Raw genomic sequence first — 15,062 nt, forward strand, 5'->3', positions numbered from 1 at the left:
CTGGGTAAGACAACCAGACTGCTCTTGAACTCACAGAGAGCTGCTGGCCTCTGGCTCCCTAGTTCTGAGTTTTTTTTTCTTTTTCTCTTCCTTCCTTCCTTCCTTCCTTCCTTCCTTCCTTCCTTCCTTCCTTCCTTCCTTCCCTCCCTCCCTCCCTCCCTCCCTCCCTCCCTCTCTCTCTCTCTCTCTCTTTCTCTCTTTCTCTCTTTCTTTCTTTCTTTCTTTCTTTCTTTCTTTCTTTCTTTCTTTCTTTCTTTCTTTCTTTCTTTCTTTGTTATGGTGTTTGGGGTGGAACTCAGAGCTTTCAGCAAGATAGGCATTGAGCCACGCCCCCAGCCCCTCGCTGGTGATTTGATTAGTTTGCTAGAGAGGTTGTGATCCTTGTTCTTCAGTGTGATTCCTTCTTTGAGTTTTCTCAAAGCCTCCTCTACTGCTGAATCCCCAATGAGCACCAAGTCACACTGAGCAAGCACATAAGGAGCATCAGGAGTAACCAACGCCCGGGGATTCTAGGCAGGGCTCTACCACTGAGCCACACCCCCAGCCCCTCACTGGGGGATTCTAGGCAGGGCTCTACCACTCAGCTATACCTCCTGGGGTCTCAGCATTGTTTTTTTGTTTGGTTGGTTTTTTGGTTATTCGAGACAGGGTTTCTCTGTGTAGCTTTGCTCCTTTCCTGGATCTCACTCTGTAGACCAGGCTGGCCTGGAACTCACAAAGATCCACCTGCCTCTGCCTCTCGAGTGCTGGGATTAAAGGCGTGCACCACCACCGCCTGGCGGTCTCAGCATTGTTAGTTTTTATAACATTCTCAACATATCACATTTGTTAATGTGACTTAATAAAAATTAAGCTGTACCCAGTTCTCAGGAGCTTGAGAGATGGTTGATTGCCCCCGTTCCTGCCTAACCTCAGATACACAGCCAGACCCTGTTTTGGGTGGGGGTGGGGGTGTGTGGAGGGGAAGCAAAGCAAATTAAAACCTCAGACTCTGGCTGGCAAGATGACTGGACAGGGAAAGGTGCTTGCCTCAAGCCTGACAACCGGAGCTGGATCCCAGGAACCCTTGTAAACATGGGAGAGAACCGACCCCATGAAGTCCTCTTCTGACCCCCATGTGTGTGCTGCGGCATGCATGTGCCCTACTTCCTCCTAAGAACAAGTAAATTGTCAAGAAACCCCCAACACTCTGGGCTGGAGAGATGGCTCAGTGGTTAAGAGCACTGACTGCTCTTCCAGAGGTCCTGAGTTCAATTCCCAGCACCCACATGGTGGCTCACAGCCATCTGTAATGAAATCTGGTGCCCTCTTCTGGCCTGCAGGCATGCAGAAAGAATACTGTATACATAGCAAAAAGAAACCCCAACACTCTAGCCAAGTATGGTGGCTCCCACTTTAAACCTCATCTCTTGGGAAACTGAGGCAGGTGTATTGCTGAAATTTTTTTGGGAGAGGGTTTGGTTTTTTCCTGGGCTAGCCTGGCCTATATAGGGAGGCCCTGCTGCAAAACAAAACAAAACACAGCCATACTTGATGTCCCGTGGCGGTCATCCCAGCCAGGCTGTGAGGCAGGAGGACCAAGAGTTAAGACCAGCTACAAAGAGACCCCATCCCTAATGAATGAATGAGTGAATTTAAGTTAAATACAAAAAAGTCACGAGGCCAGCAAGACCGCTCAGTGGGTGAGGACACTTGCTACCAAGTCTGATGATCTGGCTTCAATCTCCGGGACCACACGGTGGAGGACAGAGAAAAACGTTCACTCCTGAATGTTGTCCTTTGACCTCCGTATGAATAGTGTGCGCATGTTCCCCTTCCAAATAAATGTAAAAGAAATCTCAAACATAAGTAATAATAATTATTATAAAACAACAAAAACAGCCACATTTTGGTCAACGGCCTCCACGTGTGACAAGCATGTCAGAAGCAGTGACCTAATGTTATGACTGACAGAAGACCACAGTGCTCTGGTTCTAAGATCAGCCCTGGAGCTGCCCAGCTGTGACTTTAAACCCCTCTGAGCCTTAGTTTATTTATCTACAAAATCAGAAGTCCCAGGCTGGGATGAGGCCCAGTGGCCAGAGTGCTCGCCTAGCATGTGAGAAGCCCTGGGTCTCATCCCAGTGCCCGTCCCCAGCATTGCAGAACCAGATGTGGTGAGCATGCGCAAAGCCCTGGATTTCATCCCTTTCCCAGTCCCCAGCACTGCAGAACCAGATGTGGTGAGCATGCGCAAAACCCTGGTTCTCATCCCAGTCCCCGTCCCCAGCACTCCAGAACCAGATGTGGTGAGCATGCTCAAAGCCCTGGATTTCATCCCTTTCCCAGTCCCAAGCACTGCAGAACTAGATGTGATGAGGATGCACAACGCCCTGGGTCCCGTCCCTGTCCCCAGCACTGCAGAACCAGATTTGGTGGTTGAATTATGTCTTCCCAGCATTGGGGAAGTGAAGGCAGGAGGATCAGGAGTTGATAATCATCTTCAGCTGCATAGTAAGTTTGAGGCTAGACTGGTTTGTATTAGACACTGGGGAGAGAAAAGGGGGGGGAGAGAGAGAGAGAGAGAGAGAGAGAGAGAGAGAGAGAGAGAGAGAGAGAGAGAGAGAGAGGAGAAGCTGGACTAGCGAAATGTCCCAGTGGCAAAGATGTTCGCCATGCCAGCCAGGCAACCTGGGTTCTACCCTGGGAACCCGTGGAGAGATGGAAGGTGAGAACTGACTCCACAAACTTGTTCTCTGACCTCCATCCCTGTATCATTTGCACACACACACACACACACACACACACACACACACACACACGAAAGAAAAAGAATTAATAAAAGAAAGAAAGAAATCGAGCCAGGTGTGATGGTGCGCAGCACACACCTTTAATCCCAGCACTTGGGCAGCAGAGAGAGGCGGATCTCTGTGAGTTCAAGGCTAACCTGAGTTATATAGTGAGTTCCAGGCTGGCTTGGAACTACACAGAGAGACTCTGTCTCAACTAGATAAAGAAAGAAAGTGGTTAATTCAAGGGACGTGTAATCTCATTAACATCATAATGGTAAACAAATTTCATGTTAACCTGTGTTGTACAGTTTAATATTCTTCAGAATATTTAATTTTTATTAATTAAATTCTAATTAATTAAATATTCTTCAGAAGTTAGTAAGAAGGTGTCACTGTTTCTGATGTTTTTTTTGTTTTTGTTTTTTTTTTTTGGTTTTCTGAGACAGGGTTTCTCTGTGTAGTTTTGCGCCTTTCCTGGAACTCGCTTTGGAGACCAGGCTGGCCTCTAACTTACAGAGATCCACCTGCCTCTGCCTCCCGAGTGCTGGGATTAAAGGCGTGCGCCACTACCGTCCTGATGTTTTAATTAATTCATTTTGTGTTTTATGTGCATTGGTGCTGGGTCCCCTGGAACTGGAGTTACAGACAGTTGTGAACTGCCTTGTGGGTGCTGGGAACTGAACCTGGGTCCTCTGGAAGAGCAGTCAGCACTCTTAACCACCGAGCCAGCTCTCCAGCCCCTGTTTTTGATGTTTTTAACACGTTATAGACTAACTAAGGTCATAGTACTCTTTACTTGTTTCCTTATTTACCTGTCGATTTTTGAGACAGTTTCATGTCGCTCAGGCTGGCTTCCAACTCTCTGAGTAGCCCCAGACCCCAGATGACCTTGGGCTCTTGATCTTTCAGCTGCCACCTCTTGTGTGCTGGGATAACAAGCCTGAACCAGCATGCAAGGTTTATGCAGTGATGGGGGATCGAACCCAGGACGTTGTCGATGCTAGGCAAATGCCCTACCTACAGAGCTAGCCTACCGCCATTATTTTACTTTATTAAGACAGAGCCTTGCTGAGTAGCCCAGCTGGCCTCTAACCTTTCATCCTCTGGCTTCAGCCCCTGGAGGGCTGGCATCTGGGTTTGGGCCTCCACATGCATTTTAGCACTGTTAAATTGTTACAAGTTGCCATCCGGTTTGGGCTTCAGTGAGACATCACCCCGCTCCCTCACATTTACTTCCCTGTCTGGTCTTCTGTGATTCCCTGCAGGCTCCATTAAACTCGGGGGGAAATACAATAAAATCTGCCAAGTGTCCACATTTAGTTACAGCAGTCATTTTGATGTCCTGAAAGGCCAGGGGGCCCCTGAGGGGTCATCACACCTTTCCTGGGCTCCCTAAGGCCCTGATGCTGGGGCCGGCCTCACCTCAGGACCAGGTGCCCAGGTGTAGGTGGCACAGTGTGGCACTGTCAGCCTAGCTGAGCTTCCCCCAATAAGCATCACTGCAGTGTGCCCCTCCTGGGGCTGCAACGAGGCTCCCAGGCCATACCTGCCCGTAGCACCTGCTTCCGGAACAGAAAGCAAGCTGCTGTTGGATCCATTTTCTCTTCTTGCCAAACACTTTTTAATCCTTGCTAATCAGCTAAATTGAATCTATATTTAGCTCTGTCTTGGCTACCCTGGGTACCACTCGTTTATCCCAGGCCAGTAGGTCACAGGGAACAGCGCTCTGAAGTAAGTGGATGAGTTCTCAAGTCTTTGGAAGCAGGGACAAGCATTTCAGGCAGAGGGAACAGGAGGGACTGGGTGAGGGGTGGGGGAGTACAGGTGACACGTTATGGAATGATGGCTGGCTGTGGTCAATGAGTCCGTGCCTCCCTCTCTAAAACATTTCGGTACTCTCTTCCTGGTGAGAAGCGGGTGTGCATACCTCGTCCGATTCCTTTGGTGGAAGTCCTACCCCTAATCCAACTGCAGTGTCCCAAGCTACAGACATCTTTTGCTGTGTATCTGCCATCCATCCACCTGTCCCAGGGGACATACTGGGATGGCCCAGTGGAAGAGGTGTCCATGAAGGCGCGGGGTCGGGTCCGGCATATTCCACTGTCCCCCATCCCGGGGCCTCCACTCCGGGCCGGGTGAGTCAGCCCCGGGCGGCTCCCGCGTCATCCCGGCCGCTCTGCTCCACGCTATTTCGGGCTCCGGGCGCTATAAATAGAGGTTCTCACAGCCTAGGCGAGCCGCCCCCCTCTCTGCTCAGGCCCCCTGCGTCCCCAGCCCGCCGCGATCGCCGTCACCACGGCTAAGTTTAGAGGCGGGTGGGGACGCCGGCCCGGTCACCGCGCGCCCCCCACCCTCGCCTCCCCACCGCCGAGGGCGGAACCTTTGAGGGTCTCCAGCTGTCCAGTTACTTTTTGGTCCAAGCCCCCAATTCTCCATCCCTTCTGTAGTCCAGAGGAGACCCCCAAGTTGATACAGGAGGTGGGAGCTCAGGAGGAGAGCTGGACCGGGATGCTGAGTGAGGAAAGTGGGATCATTTGAACTCAAAGCCCCAGGAGTGGGAGGTTCTGGATCTGGGCATGCAGGGCTCAGGGCAGAAACTGAACACAGAAAGCAAACTTCGGCATGATGAAGAACTAAGAGCAACTTTTCCCGCCCTTGACTAATGCAAACGACTCCAAGTCACAGCCGTGGGCGGCCGGGACGCAGGTTGGCTGCTGTAGGGATGCGCATCGCCTTCTCGCTGGGTCCTGAGCATCCCGCGTGGTCCAGCCCAACCCGCCGGGGAATCCTCTAGCGGGGCGCCGGCGACCCCTGGCGGCAGAGCCGAGAGTTGCAGAGAGTTGCAGGCTCAAGGCTTGGGATTCCCTCCACCCTCCTCGTGGGAGAAACTGCGTTAGGGGTCCACTTGGCTTGACAACTCAGACACGCTCTCTGACTTTTCGTTTGGACTCAGAGACACGTGTCCTGGTACTTTATTTTTAAAATGGCATGGAATTCTATTTTGTCTTATGTGCATGAGTGTTTTGTGTGCCTGGTGGTGCCTGTGGAGGTCCCTTGGAGTGTGAGATGGTTGTGAGCCACCCTGTGGATGCTCTGGAAGAGAGAGGAGTCAGTGCTCTTAACCGCTAAGCTATTTCTCCAGTCCCTGGTCCTTTTATGTATCCCTGGCTGATCTGGAACTCACTCTGTAGACCAGACTGGCCTTGCACATTCACAGAGATCCGCCTGCCTCTGCCTCCCGAGTGCTGGGATTGAAGGCGTGCGCCACCACGTCAGGGTTTGTTGTTGTAGTTGTTGTTCAGGGTCTTGCTTTGTGGCACAGGCTGGACTGAAAGTCACTATGTAGCACAAGCTAGTTTGGAACTTGCGGCATTCCTCCTGCTTCAGTTTCCTCAGGACTGGCTTTAAAGGTATGCTGGTGGTTGCCACCACACACCGCTGTCTTACTGTATCCTTTCAGCCTCAGCAAATGATTCCAGGTAGAGAAACGAAAGCGTTGCAAAAGCTGGGTTTCTGCGTCTCCTTCACGCAACACACGGTTCAGGCGCGCCCTCTGGAGGCCAGGCTTGTGAAGGGTGCTCTGGTTCAGTGGCCGCTTAGCCCTTTTCTTTTCCTGTACTGGTAGGGTCAAGGGCTACTTACTACTAACTCCCCCCCCCCCCCCCCAAATTGAGACAAGGTCTCACTTTGTAGCTCTGGCTGTCCTGGAACTCACTCTATAGACCAGGCTGTCCTCGAACTCACAGAGATCAGCCTGCCTCTGCCTCCTGAGTGCTTGGGATTAAAGGTGTGAACCACCATGCTCAGCTATTAACTGTCAATATGTATCATATTTCCAAGGGTGTGGGGACGAGGCTCAGTGGTAGAGACTCTGCCTAGAATGCCCAATGTAGGCATGTGCTTGTATACACACACACACACACACACACACACAAACACACACACACACACACACACACACACACCATACCCCATAACAAGGAAAACGTTAAAATACATAGCGGATTACATATTATAACCTTAAGGTATGTTCTCCCTCAAAGAACCAAGACCAAAAGAATGTGGAGGACACCTTGGTAAATACATGCAAAACCGGAGAATTCCCAAAGTATGAACCAGGAGGAAACATTTGCAATCTATGGAAGTGACTAACAGACTCGACACCCAAGCATCCCTCCAATAAACTGGCAGTAATAAAAAGATGCTCATCTCCTTTGCCTCCCCCTTTTTAATTTTAAAAACTGTTGAATTGAATTGCTCATTTTGAAAAAAAAAATGGGCAAAGGATATGAGCCAATCTTTAAAAAAAAAAATGGGCAAAGGAAATGAGCAAGAACACAAAACATATAAGACCATTAAATTCACAAAACGATGCCCTATTTCCTTAGCAATCAGAGAACTCCAAGTTGGAACAGGGTGAAATTCTCCTTTCAGGAAATGAGTAATACTAAGTCATCCACCGGGCCCCAGGTCTCAGGGCTCGGGTGTCCCTTCCTTCAGGAAGCCCGTTCCGACACCCGGGCTGGGTCAGGTGCTCTCCCTAACCAGGTCTCAGTGTCCCCTGGACTCTCCCATGCCGGCCCTGCCCACTCTAGGCTGTCCCTGTTTGGGTGGGAACACGTCTGACGGTCCCTCTGGACTGGAAGCCCTTGGGGAGGCCACGGCTGTCGCTAGCAGCCGCTGTTCAGCATGCAGGTGGGGGAATGGCTTAGAATGAGTGAGTCAGAGTCCGTGGGCTGAGGTTCAAACCAAGCCAACCCACGGGGACATCTCGCCCCCCTCCTCTCTCTCTTTTCCCTTCCCCTCCCCCTCTCTCTCGTTTGATTTCTTCACTGAGCCCCGTCTGGGATCTGGGAACACAGGAAGCGCCCAACAGGGCCTTGTAACAGGACCTCTCGGCTTCAAAGACTCCCAGGTACCAAGATCCGCGCCTCTAACCCGCCCTAAGCCTCCCACGGTCCTCCAGGACCATAGAGAGCAGCCGCGAAGACAGCGCCTCTCCCCTCTACTCTCCTGGGGAGCAGCGAGACGAGCGGCCGGCCAGAGAGGCCGGAAGTGAGTCCAGCCAGGGGTCGCGCTGGCCGCGTTGGCGGTGTGTCGCCTCTACTCCCTTTGTGGTATTTTCTTGTAGGCCTCGGGAAAGACCAGGTGAGTTTGACAGCGCGTGGATCCAGAGGTAGGGCAGAGAGGGCAGGCGGAGAGGTGCAGGTCGCGGGTTGATGATTGGTAGGGGAAGAGGCCAATCGTTGCCGAGGCTGAGACGAGGCCGAGACTGGGCGGGGCGAGCACCTCCAGGTGTGCCTCTGGGGGCGGGGCCAACTGTCCCTGAGCGGGTGTGAGGCGGGGTAATAGGCCAGTGGGCGGGGCTGCAGGGCCCACGGACCAATCGGAAGTGGGAAGGCTGAAAGGGGCGGGCTCACGGGGCGGGCTCCTGGAACCTAACGCTTCGGGAACCGTGCAACCTTTTGGGGGGCACCTCTGGGAGATGGAAGCGCTAACGTCGATGTCGCCACGCCTCTCAGGCCCCAGATGGACCCTGGGAAGGACGAGGGAAGTCGGCCGCAGCCCTCAGGGCCGCCCACCAGGAAGAAGTTTGTTATCCCCCTGGAGGAAGACGAGATCCCTCCCGCAGGGGTAAGGGCAAGGACTTGGGGGCTGTCGGGAGTGAAGGGGACAGGAAGGGCGCTCTGGGATCACGGTGTGAGTTTAGCGAACTCTGAGGTTTGAGTTGCTTTGGAAAAATAGCCTGCGGTTTCCTACAATCCGGTTTCCCCGTCTGTAAAATGGGGTGGCAGGGTGGTAAAGAGAGGGCTAAACCACGAGCTGTAGGCTGGCCAGTGGTGGTTGTGTTTGTTTAGTTTTGGTCTTTGAGATTGGGTCACATGTTTCCTAGGCGATCCTTGAGATTGATATGTAGTTGAGGTTGGCCTTGAACCCTGTTCCTTCGATCTGTCCCTCCCAAGTGCTGGGATTACAGTAATGGGCCATCCTGGTTTTTTTGTTTGTTTGTTTGGATTTTGGTTTTTCGAGACAGGGTTTCTCGGTGTAGCTTTGGCGTCTTTCCTGGAACTTACTCTGTAGCCCAGGCTGGCCTTGAACTCACAGAGATCCGCCTGCTCTGCCTCCCAAGTGCTGGGATTAAAGGCGTGCGCCACCACTGCCTGGCCCATCCTGGTTTTTAAAAAACATTCATTATTTTATTTTATATGTGTAGCTGTTTTGCCTGCAATATGTCTGAGTACTACATGCGTGTACCTGCAGAGGCCAGAGAGGGGCATTGGATGCCCTGGAGCTGGACAGATAAGTATTTTGAGCTGCCATATTAGGGCTGGGAATGGAACCCAGATCCTCTTGAAGGGCCAGTGATCTGAACTGCCAAGCCACTTCTCCAGCCCCTAAAACATTTCTTTATGGTGTGTGTGTAAGTGAGGGTGTGTGCTATGGGGCTCCTGTGAAGGTGAAATAGATAACTTTTTGCTTGTTTGTTTGTTTGTTTTTCGAGACAGGGTTTCTCTGTGTAGCTTTGCGCCTTTCCTGGGACTCACTTGGTAGCCCAGGCTGGCCTCGCACTCACAGAGATCCGCCTGGCTCTGCCTCCTGAGTGCTGGGATTAAAGGCGTGCGCCACCACCGCCCGGCGAAATAGATAACTTATGGGAGTTGGTTTTCTCCTCATATTGTTTGGGTCCTGGGGGTTGAACAGAGGTCATGAAGTTTGGTGGCAAGCGCCTTTACCCATCCAGCCATCTTGCCAGCCTTCCTCCCTCCCTCCCTTCCTTCCTTCCTTCCTTCCTTCCTTCCTTCCTTCCTTCCTTCCTTCCTTCCTTCTTTCCTTCCTTTCTGAGAATTGCTATGGTGGGCCTGGCTGACCTAGAACTTGCAACAATACTCCTGCCTCCATCTCCCAAATGCTAGGGCATTACAGGTGTAATCAACACAGTAATCTCTGCTAGGTGTTGTGTATGACCAGTATTCTGGATTTTCTTTCTTTTCTTTTTTTTTTTTTTTTTTTTTTTGGATTTTCAAGATATGACTTTGGATCTCTGTGTGTCAGGGTATGCTTGCCATGGCACTCAGGTGGAGGTCAGGCTACAGCTTTTGGGAGTCAGGTCTTTCCTCCTACCACGTAGCTCTCAGGCATCAAGCTTAGGTGGTCAGGTGCTGCTGTCCGCTGAGCCATGTCCCGGGCCCCAGAGCTGATGTTTAAGAATTGAACTTTTGTACTTTAAGAAAGGGAAATCAGGGTCCTGGAGAGGTGGCTCAGCAGTTAAATGCACTGGCTGCTCTTGCAGAGGATGCAAGTTCAGTTCCCAGCACCTACATGGCAGCTCACAAGTAATTGTAACTCCAGTTCTAGGGGATCCAACACCCTCTCCTGGATGCTGAAGGCACCAGGAATGTACATGGTGCATGTATATCCATGAAGGCAAAACACTCAATACAAATAAAATAAAAATAAACCTACAAATTTAAAAAAGAAGCCAGGCGATGTTGGCACATGCCTTTAATCCCAGCACTCGGGAGGCAGAGCCAGGTGGATCTCTGTGAGTTCAAGGCCAGCCTGGTCTACAGAGTGAGTCCCAGGACAGCCAGGGCTACACAGAGAAACCCTGTCTCGGAAACAAAACAAACAGATTTCAAAGGAAATATGGAAGCTGGTGAGACGACCCACCCATTACGGGCGCTTGCTGCTATCTTTAAAAACAAAACAACAACAACAACAAACATCGGATTTTCTGCTCTTCCAGGAGACCTAAGCTTCGTTCACGCACCCATGTCAGGCAGCCCACAACTGCCTGTAAGTCCAGCTTCAGGGATCTGACATCCTCCCCTGGCGTCTCCGGGCACCCACACCTGCACATATACGGCATACATATAAAGATACATACACAAAGGGCGGCGGCGGTGGTGGCGCACGCCTTTAATCCAAGCACTCGGGAGACACAGGCAGGCGGATCTCTGTGAGTTCGAGGCCAGCCTGGACTACAGAGTGTGAGTTCCAGGAAAGACTCCAAAGCTACACAAGAGAAACCCTGTCTCAAAAAACAAAACAAACAAACAAACAAACAAACAAACAAAAGATACATACACAAATAAAAATAAGTCAATCTTAAGAAAAGAGAAATAAATCTGAGTCAGACATGGTAGTAAGTTCCTGTAATCACAGCATTGGGGAGACTGAGGCAGGAGTATTGGTGAAATTATTCAGGCCACTCCACGTAGATAAAAGGAGATTTATTTAATGGCGTAACTTACAAAGTAAGGGATAGGTAGGTCGCGGAGTCTGGGGAAGGTGTATCGCAGTCCAGCGGTGTTCTCTGGAGCTCTGCTTGGTACACCTCTCCAGTCCAGGGTCCCGCAACAGAGAGAGAGCCCACCGATCCAGATCTCAGGTCCCCAGGCGCCTCCTTTCGCCCCGCCTTGTAGGCGTGACAGTTGCCGAAGTCTCAATGGGGGTTGGAACTTCCAGATCAAAGCTGGAATGGCTACCCACTACATCTCCCCCTTTTTGTCTAAATAAGAAAGTTCTAACCTAATACAAGACTATATACAAAGGAATGGTTATCAAATATAGTCCAGGAATAATGAGGGATAATGACCTAGATAAGATGGAACTACAACCAATGCAAACAATATCAAGCAAGAAACACATACTATAATCCAGAGAAGTATAGAGCATAGGTAAATGGCATGTTACAAAGATCATTCCAAAAGGTGTCCTATCCTAAAGAACCTGAATCTAATACTTAATATGTTCTATCTACTAGGTTGTAACTATAACTGCTAGTCTTCAATCCCATCAAAGACCTGAGAAGGAATATAATGGTACCTGAGAAATGGTAGATGGATGCAAGCAACTTTCGGGAATCTTGCAAGAGTAAACGGAGACAGCTGGCAGCCTGGACAGTCACCTAATGTTTCTCAGCATTGTTGGTGCATTCAAATTGGCTACAGGCCTAAAGTATCTGACAGACCATTTTCAGAAGCAGGAATTCTGAAAGACCATCTTACTCTGTCTTGGCAGAGTACAGTGGTCGCTTTCCTTGTGTCCCGCTTGTCCAGAAAGGATAGCATTGCATTAGTACTGTCAGCCGTCGAGGCAAGGGCAGTTCTTTGCCCAGTAGGCCATTTTGTGCCAAGAAGACAAACTTCCAAATGGAAATGTCTTAGAAGCCCAACATTCTCTCGGGATCAAATTGGTGCAGCCAGGAGCAATTATGTCTCACATCAACAGAATTCTAAGTTATTTAAATGCCATATTCTCTAGGTCTATGAAGTGTTTGAAGATTACCTGTCCATCTGACCTATGTATCTGTAAATCTGGATAACCTAACTAACGTAACTATAGAGATGACAAGCATAGGTGACTATAAATCTATAAGTCTTATCTACCGAAATAACCTAAGGACTAAGGCTTCACGTAAACAAGGTAAACAGTCTATAAGCAAGTGTATGGTAAAGAACGATGACTTCAAAATTGTGACAATACACAAGATGTTATAACAGAGGTAGGAGTATATAGTGCGATATGCAATATGACAATAATCTTAAATATATATCAATATACCGAATATCCTAAACAGAAGTAGAACCTACATAAAGTATGACAGATATAAATTTACATTTGTATCAATATACAAGTATTTCAAATAAGAGTAGAAATATATGTACATTATAACAAATATAGTTCTGTATTTGTATCAATATACAAATTATCTTAAACAGGAATATAAAAATAGTTTACATTTGTATCAACATATAAGAATCCATAACAGTGCAAATTACAGTGCAAATTATTTAAGGCTGCTATTTTACTAAATTTGTTTACTAGTATACATAATAATCTACCATAATACCTTATACCTATCCATTCCATTTCTTCTTTTCATTTTTTTTTTTTTTTTAGAATACTGAGTTTAATATTTCCTTCCACCCCCAACCCTATAACCATCATCCATAACCCTGAGAATTATGAAACCTAAGGGAGAAGGGGCGTCGTTTTCTTAGAATTACTTCCTGCTGTTTAGGGGGTGATGTTATCTCTGTTGGGTACTGTGAGAAAGCTCAGATAGTTAAATCTCAGTTAGACTAACTGTAGGTTCTGCAGCAAGTCTTAGAGTAATGGGTAAGATTGTCTGAAATTCTGGTAAGAAGTGTAGTATGATGATGATTACCATGGCATCATTCTGGATTGGGTAGAGTTGTTGTTGGGGCCCCATCTTCCTTCTGGAGACTTCTGAGATTGCTATTAGAAAAACTTATTTGTTATCAAAATGGAAGGTTTGGATTTAAAGAGGACATAGCATGTAAGGAAGGATTCTGAGAAATCAAGAGTAAGCATGGAGAGAGTTAGAATCTAGAAGACAATGGTCCCTTTTTATTGGTTTCCTTCTGTCCCACACCAGAGGGCTCTTCAGATATGGGACTGAAGAATCTCTCAAACTTCCTTTTAGCAATATGCTTGGGTTTAGAGAAGGAGTGAGCCAATGCCATCTCCAAAGCCAGCTTGGCTTGTAATTGAATTGGAACCACAACTTTCCTAGATTGATAGAGAGATAGGTGTTAGACAGTGAGATTTTACCGTGTGTAGATTGGTACCAATAGATTCTTTCTTTCTGCTGTAAACATCCGGATATCCAAGGCCTTATGACTTCTGTAAGATGGGTATTTCCATCATCCTGGAAAGACAAAAACAGAACCCTACCCCAACCTTCGATTGTTAAATTTTTCTTACAACTTGTAGAGATGTCACATTGGTGGATGATCTTTTACTTCTCCTCATCAAGGGGTTTTTACTGTTTGAATCGAATTTTTATTAATTTTGTTGGTATCCATAGCTTTTCTTCTCCTGCAGAAACAAAGGCAAAACCCCTTCCCCAACGTAGAACATATCCAGGTTTCCATTCTGAGGTCAGCACATCCTTGAAATAAACTGGTTGGTTTAGCTCAGGAGTTTTGTCTGTCATCCAATGTCTCTCCTCAGCTGTTGTTCCTTTCTCATCAGCATTGAGAAAATTCAAGGTTAATAAAGCACTATGCAATCTATTTCTAGGAGTCATTGTTACCCGTTGCTGTTTATTTAGCATATCTTTTAAAGTTCGATTGGATCTTTCTATGACTGCTTGGCCTGTGGGATTGTGTGGTATACCTGTAACATGCTTTATATTGTAATAAGCAAAGAATTGTCTCATTTTATTGGAGACATATGCTGGGGCATTGTCTGTCTTAATTTGTACAGGTATTCCCATGATGGCCATAACATCTAATAGGTGTGTAATCACAGAATCAGCCTTTTCAGAACTCATAGGAGTTGCCCACTGAAATCCTGAATAGGTGTCAATGGTATGATGTACATACTTTAATCTTCCAAATTCTGCAAAATGAAACACATCCATCTGCCAAATTTCATTTCTTTGTATACCTTTTGGATTGCTCCCTGCAGGTAATGGAAGTTGGTTATAGATGGAACAAGTAGGACATTTTTTCACAATATCCTTAGCCTGTTGCCAAGTGATGGAGAAATCCTTCTTCAAACCTTTGCTATTTACATGGCATTTCTTATGAAATTCTGAAGCTTCTAGCACATTACCTATTAGTAACTGATCAATCTCATCATTACCTTGTGCTAGAGGTCCTGGCAGACCTGTATGGGATCTGATATGTGTTATATATATAGGATGTTCCCTTTTTCTGATGATTTCCTGCAATTGTATGAATAATGAAGTTAATTCTGTATTATCAGGAATAAATTCAGCAGTTTCAATATGTAAAACAACTCTCTCTGCATATTGAGAGTCAGTGACTATATTGAGGGGTTCTGTGAAGTCCATCAGTACCATAAGAATGGCATACAGTTCTGCCTTTTGTACAGAGCTGTATGGACTTTGTACCACTTTACTTAAGTCTCCTGATTTATATCCTGCTTTCCCTGATTTATTTGCATCAGTATAGAATGTGAGGACTCCAGAAATTGGCTTTTGTCGTACAATGTGAGGAAGGACCCATTCAGTCTTCTTTATGAATTCTATTCTCTTGCTTTTGGGATAGTGGTTGTTAATCTCTCCCAAAAAGTTACTGCAGGCTCTCTGCCAGTATTCATTATCTTTCCATAGTGATGAAATTTCTTCATTAGTTAAAGGTACTACAATTTCTGCTGGGTCCATTCCTGTCAACTGGCGAAGTCTTAGTTTACCTTTTTGAATCAATTCAGAGATCTTTTCTATATGTCTTTAATTTCTTATTTGGTTTACGTGGTAGGAATATCCATTCCAATATAATATCTTCCCTCTGC

General features: G+C 47.6%; 1 protein-coding gene across 4 annotated transcripts in view; it reads left to right on the forward strand.

The window, feature by feature from the left end:
- Ercc1 (ERCC excision repair 1, endonuclease non-catalytic subunit) overlaps positions 1-15,062 on the forward strand; it is a 45,261-nt gene that overhangs the window by 16,044 nt on the left and 14,155 nt on the right. For 3 of the 4 annotated variants that reach the window (XM_052761207.1, XM_052761209.1, XM_052761210.1), the window contains 2 exons: positions 7,609-7,919; positions 8,294-8,411. In XM_052761207.1, coding sequence (XP_052617167.1) covers positions 8,301-8,411 — 111 coding nt within the window. In that variant the 5' untranslated portion in view covers positions 7,609-7,919; positions 8,294-8,300. Of the gene's footprint in view, positions 1-7,608; positions 7,920-8,293; positions 8,412-15,062 lie in introns of those variants that run through there. The other variant, XM_052761208.1, reaches the window with a different exon arrangement.

This window comes from Peromyscus californicus, unplaced genomic scaffold (assembly GCF_007827085.1).
Source record: "Peromyscus californicus insignis strain IS unplaced genomic scaffold, ASM782708v3 Scaffold_4__1_contigs__length_199733344, whole genome shotgun sequence".
In the NCBI taxonomy this organism is placed as follows: Eukaryota; Metazoa; Chordata; class Mammalia; order Rodentia; family Cricetidae; genus Peromyscus; species Peromyscus californicus.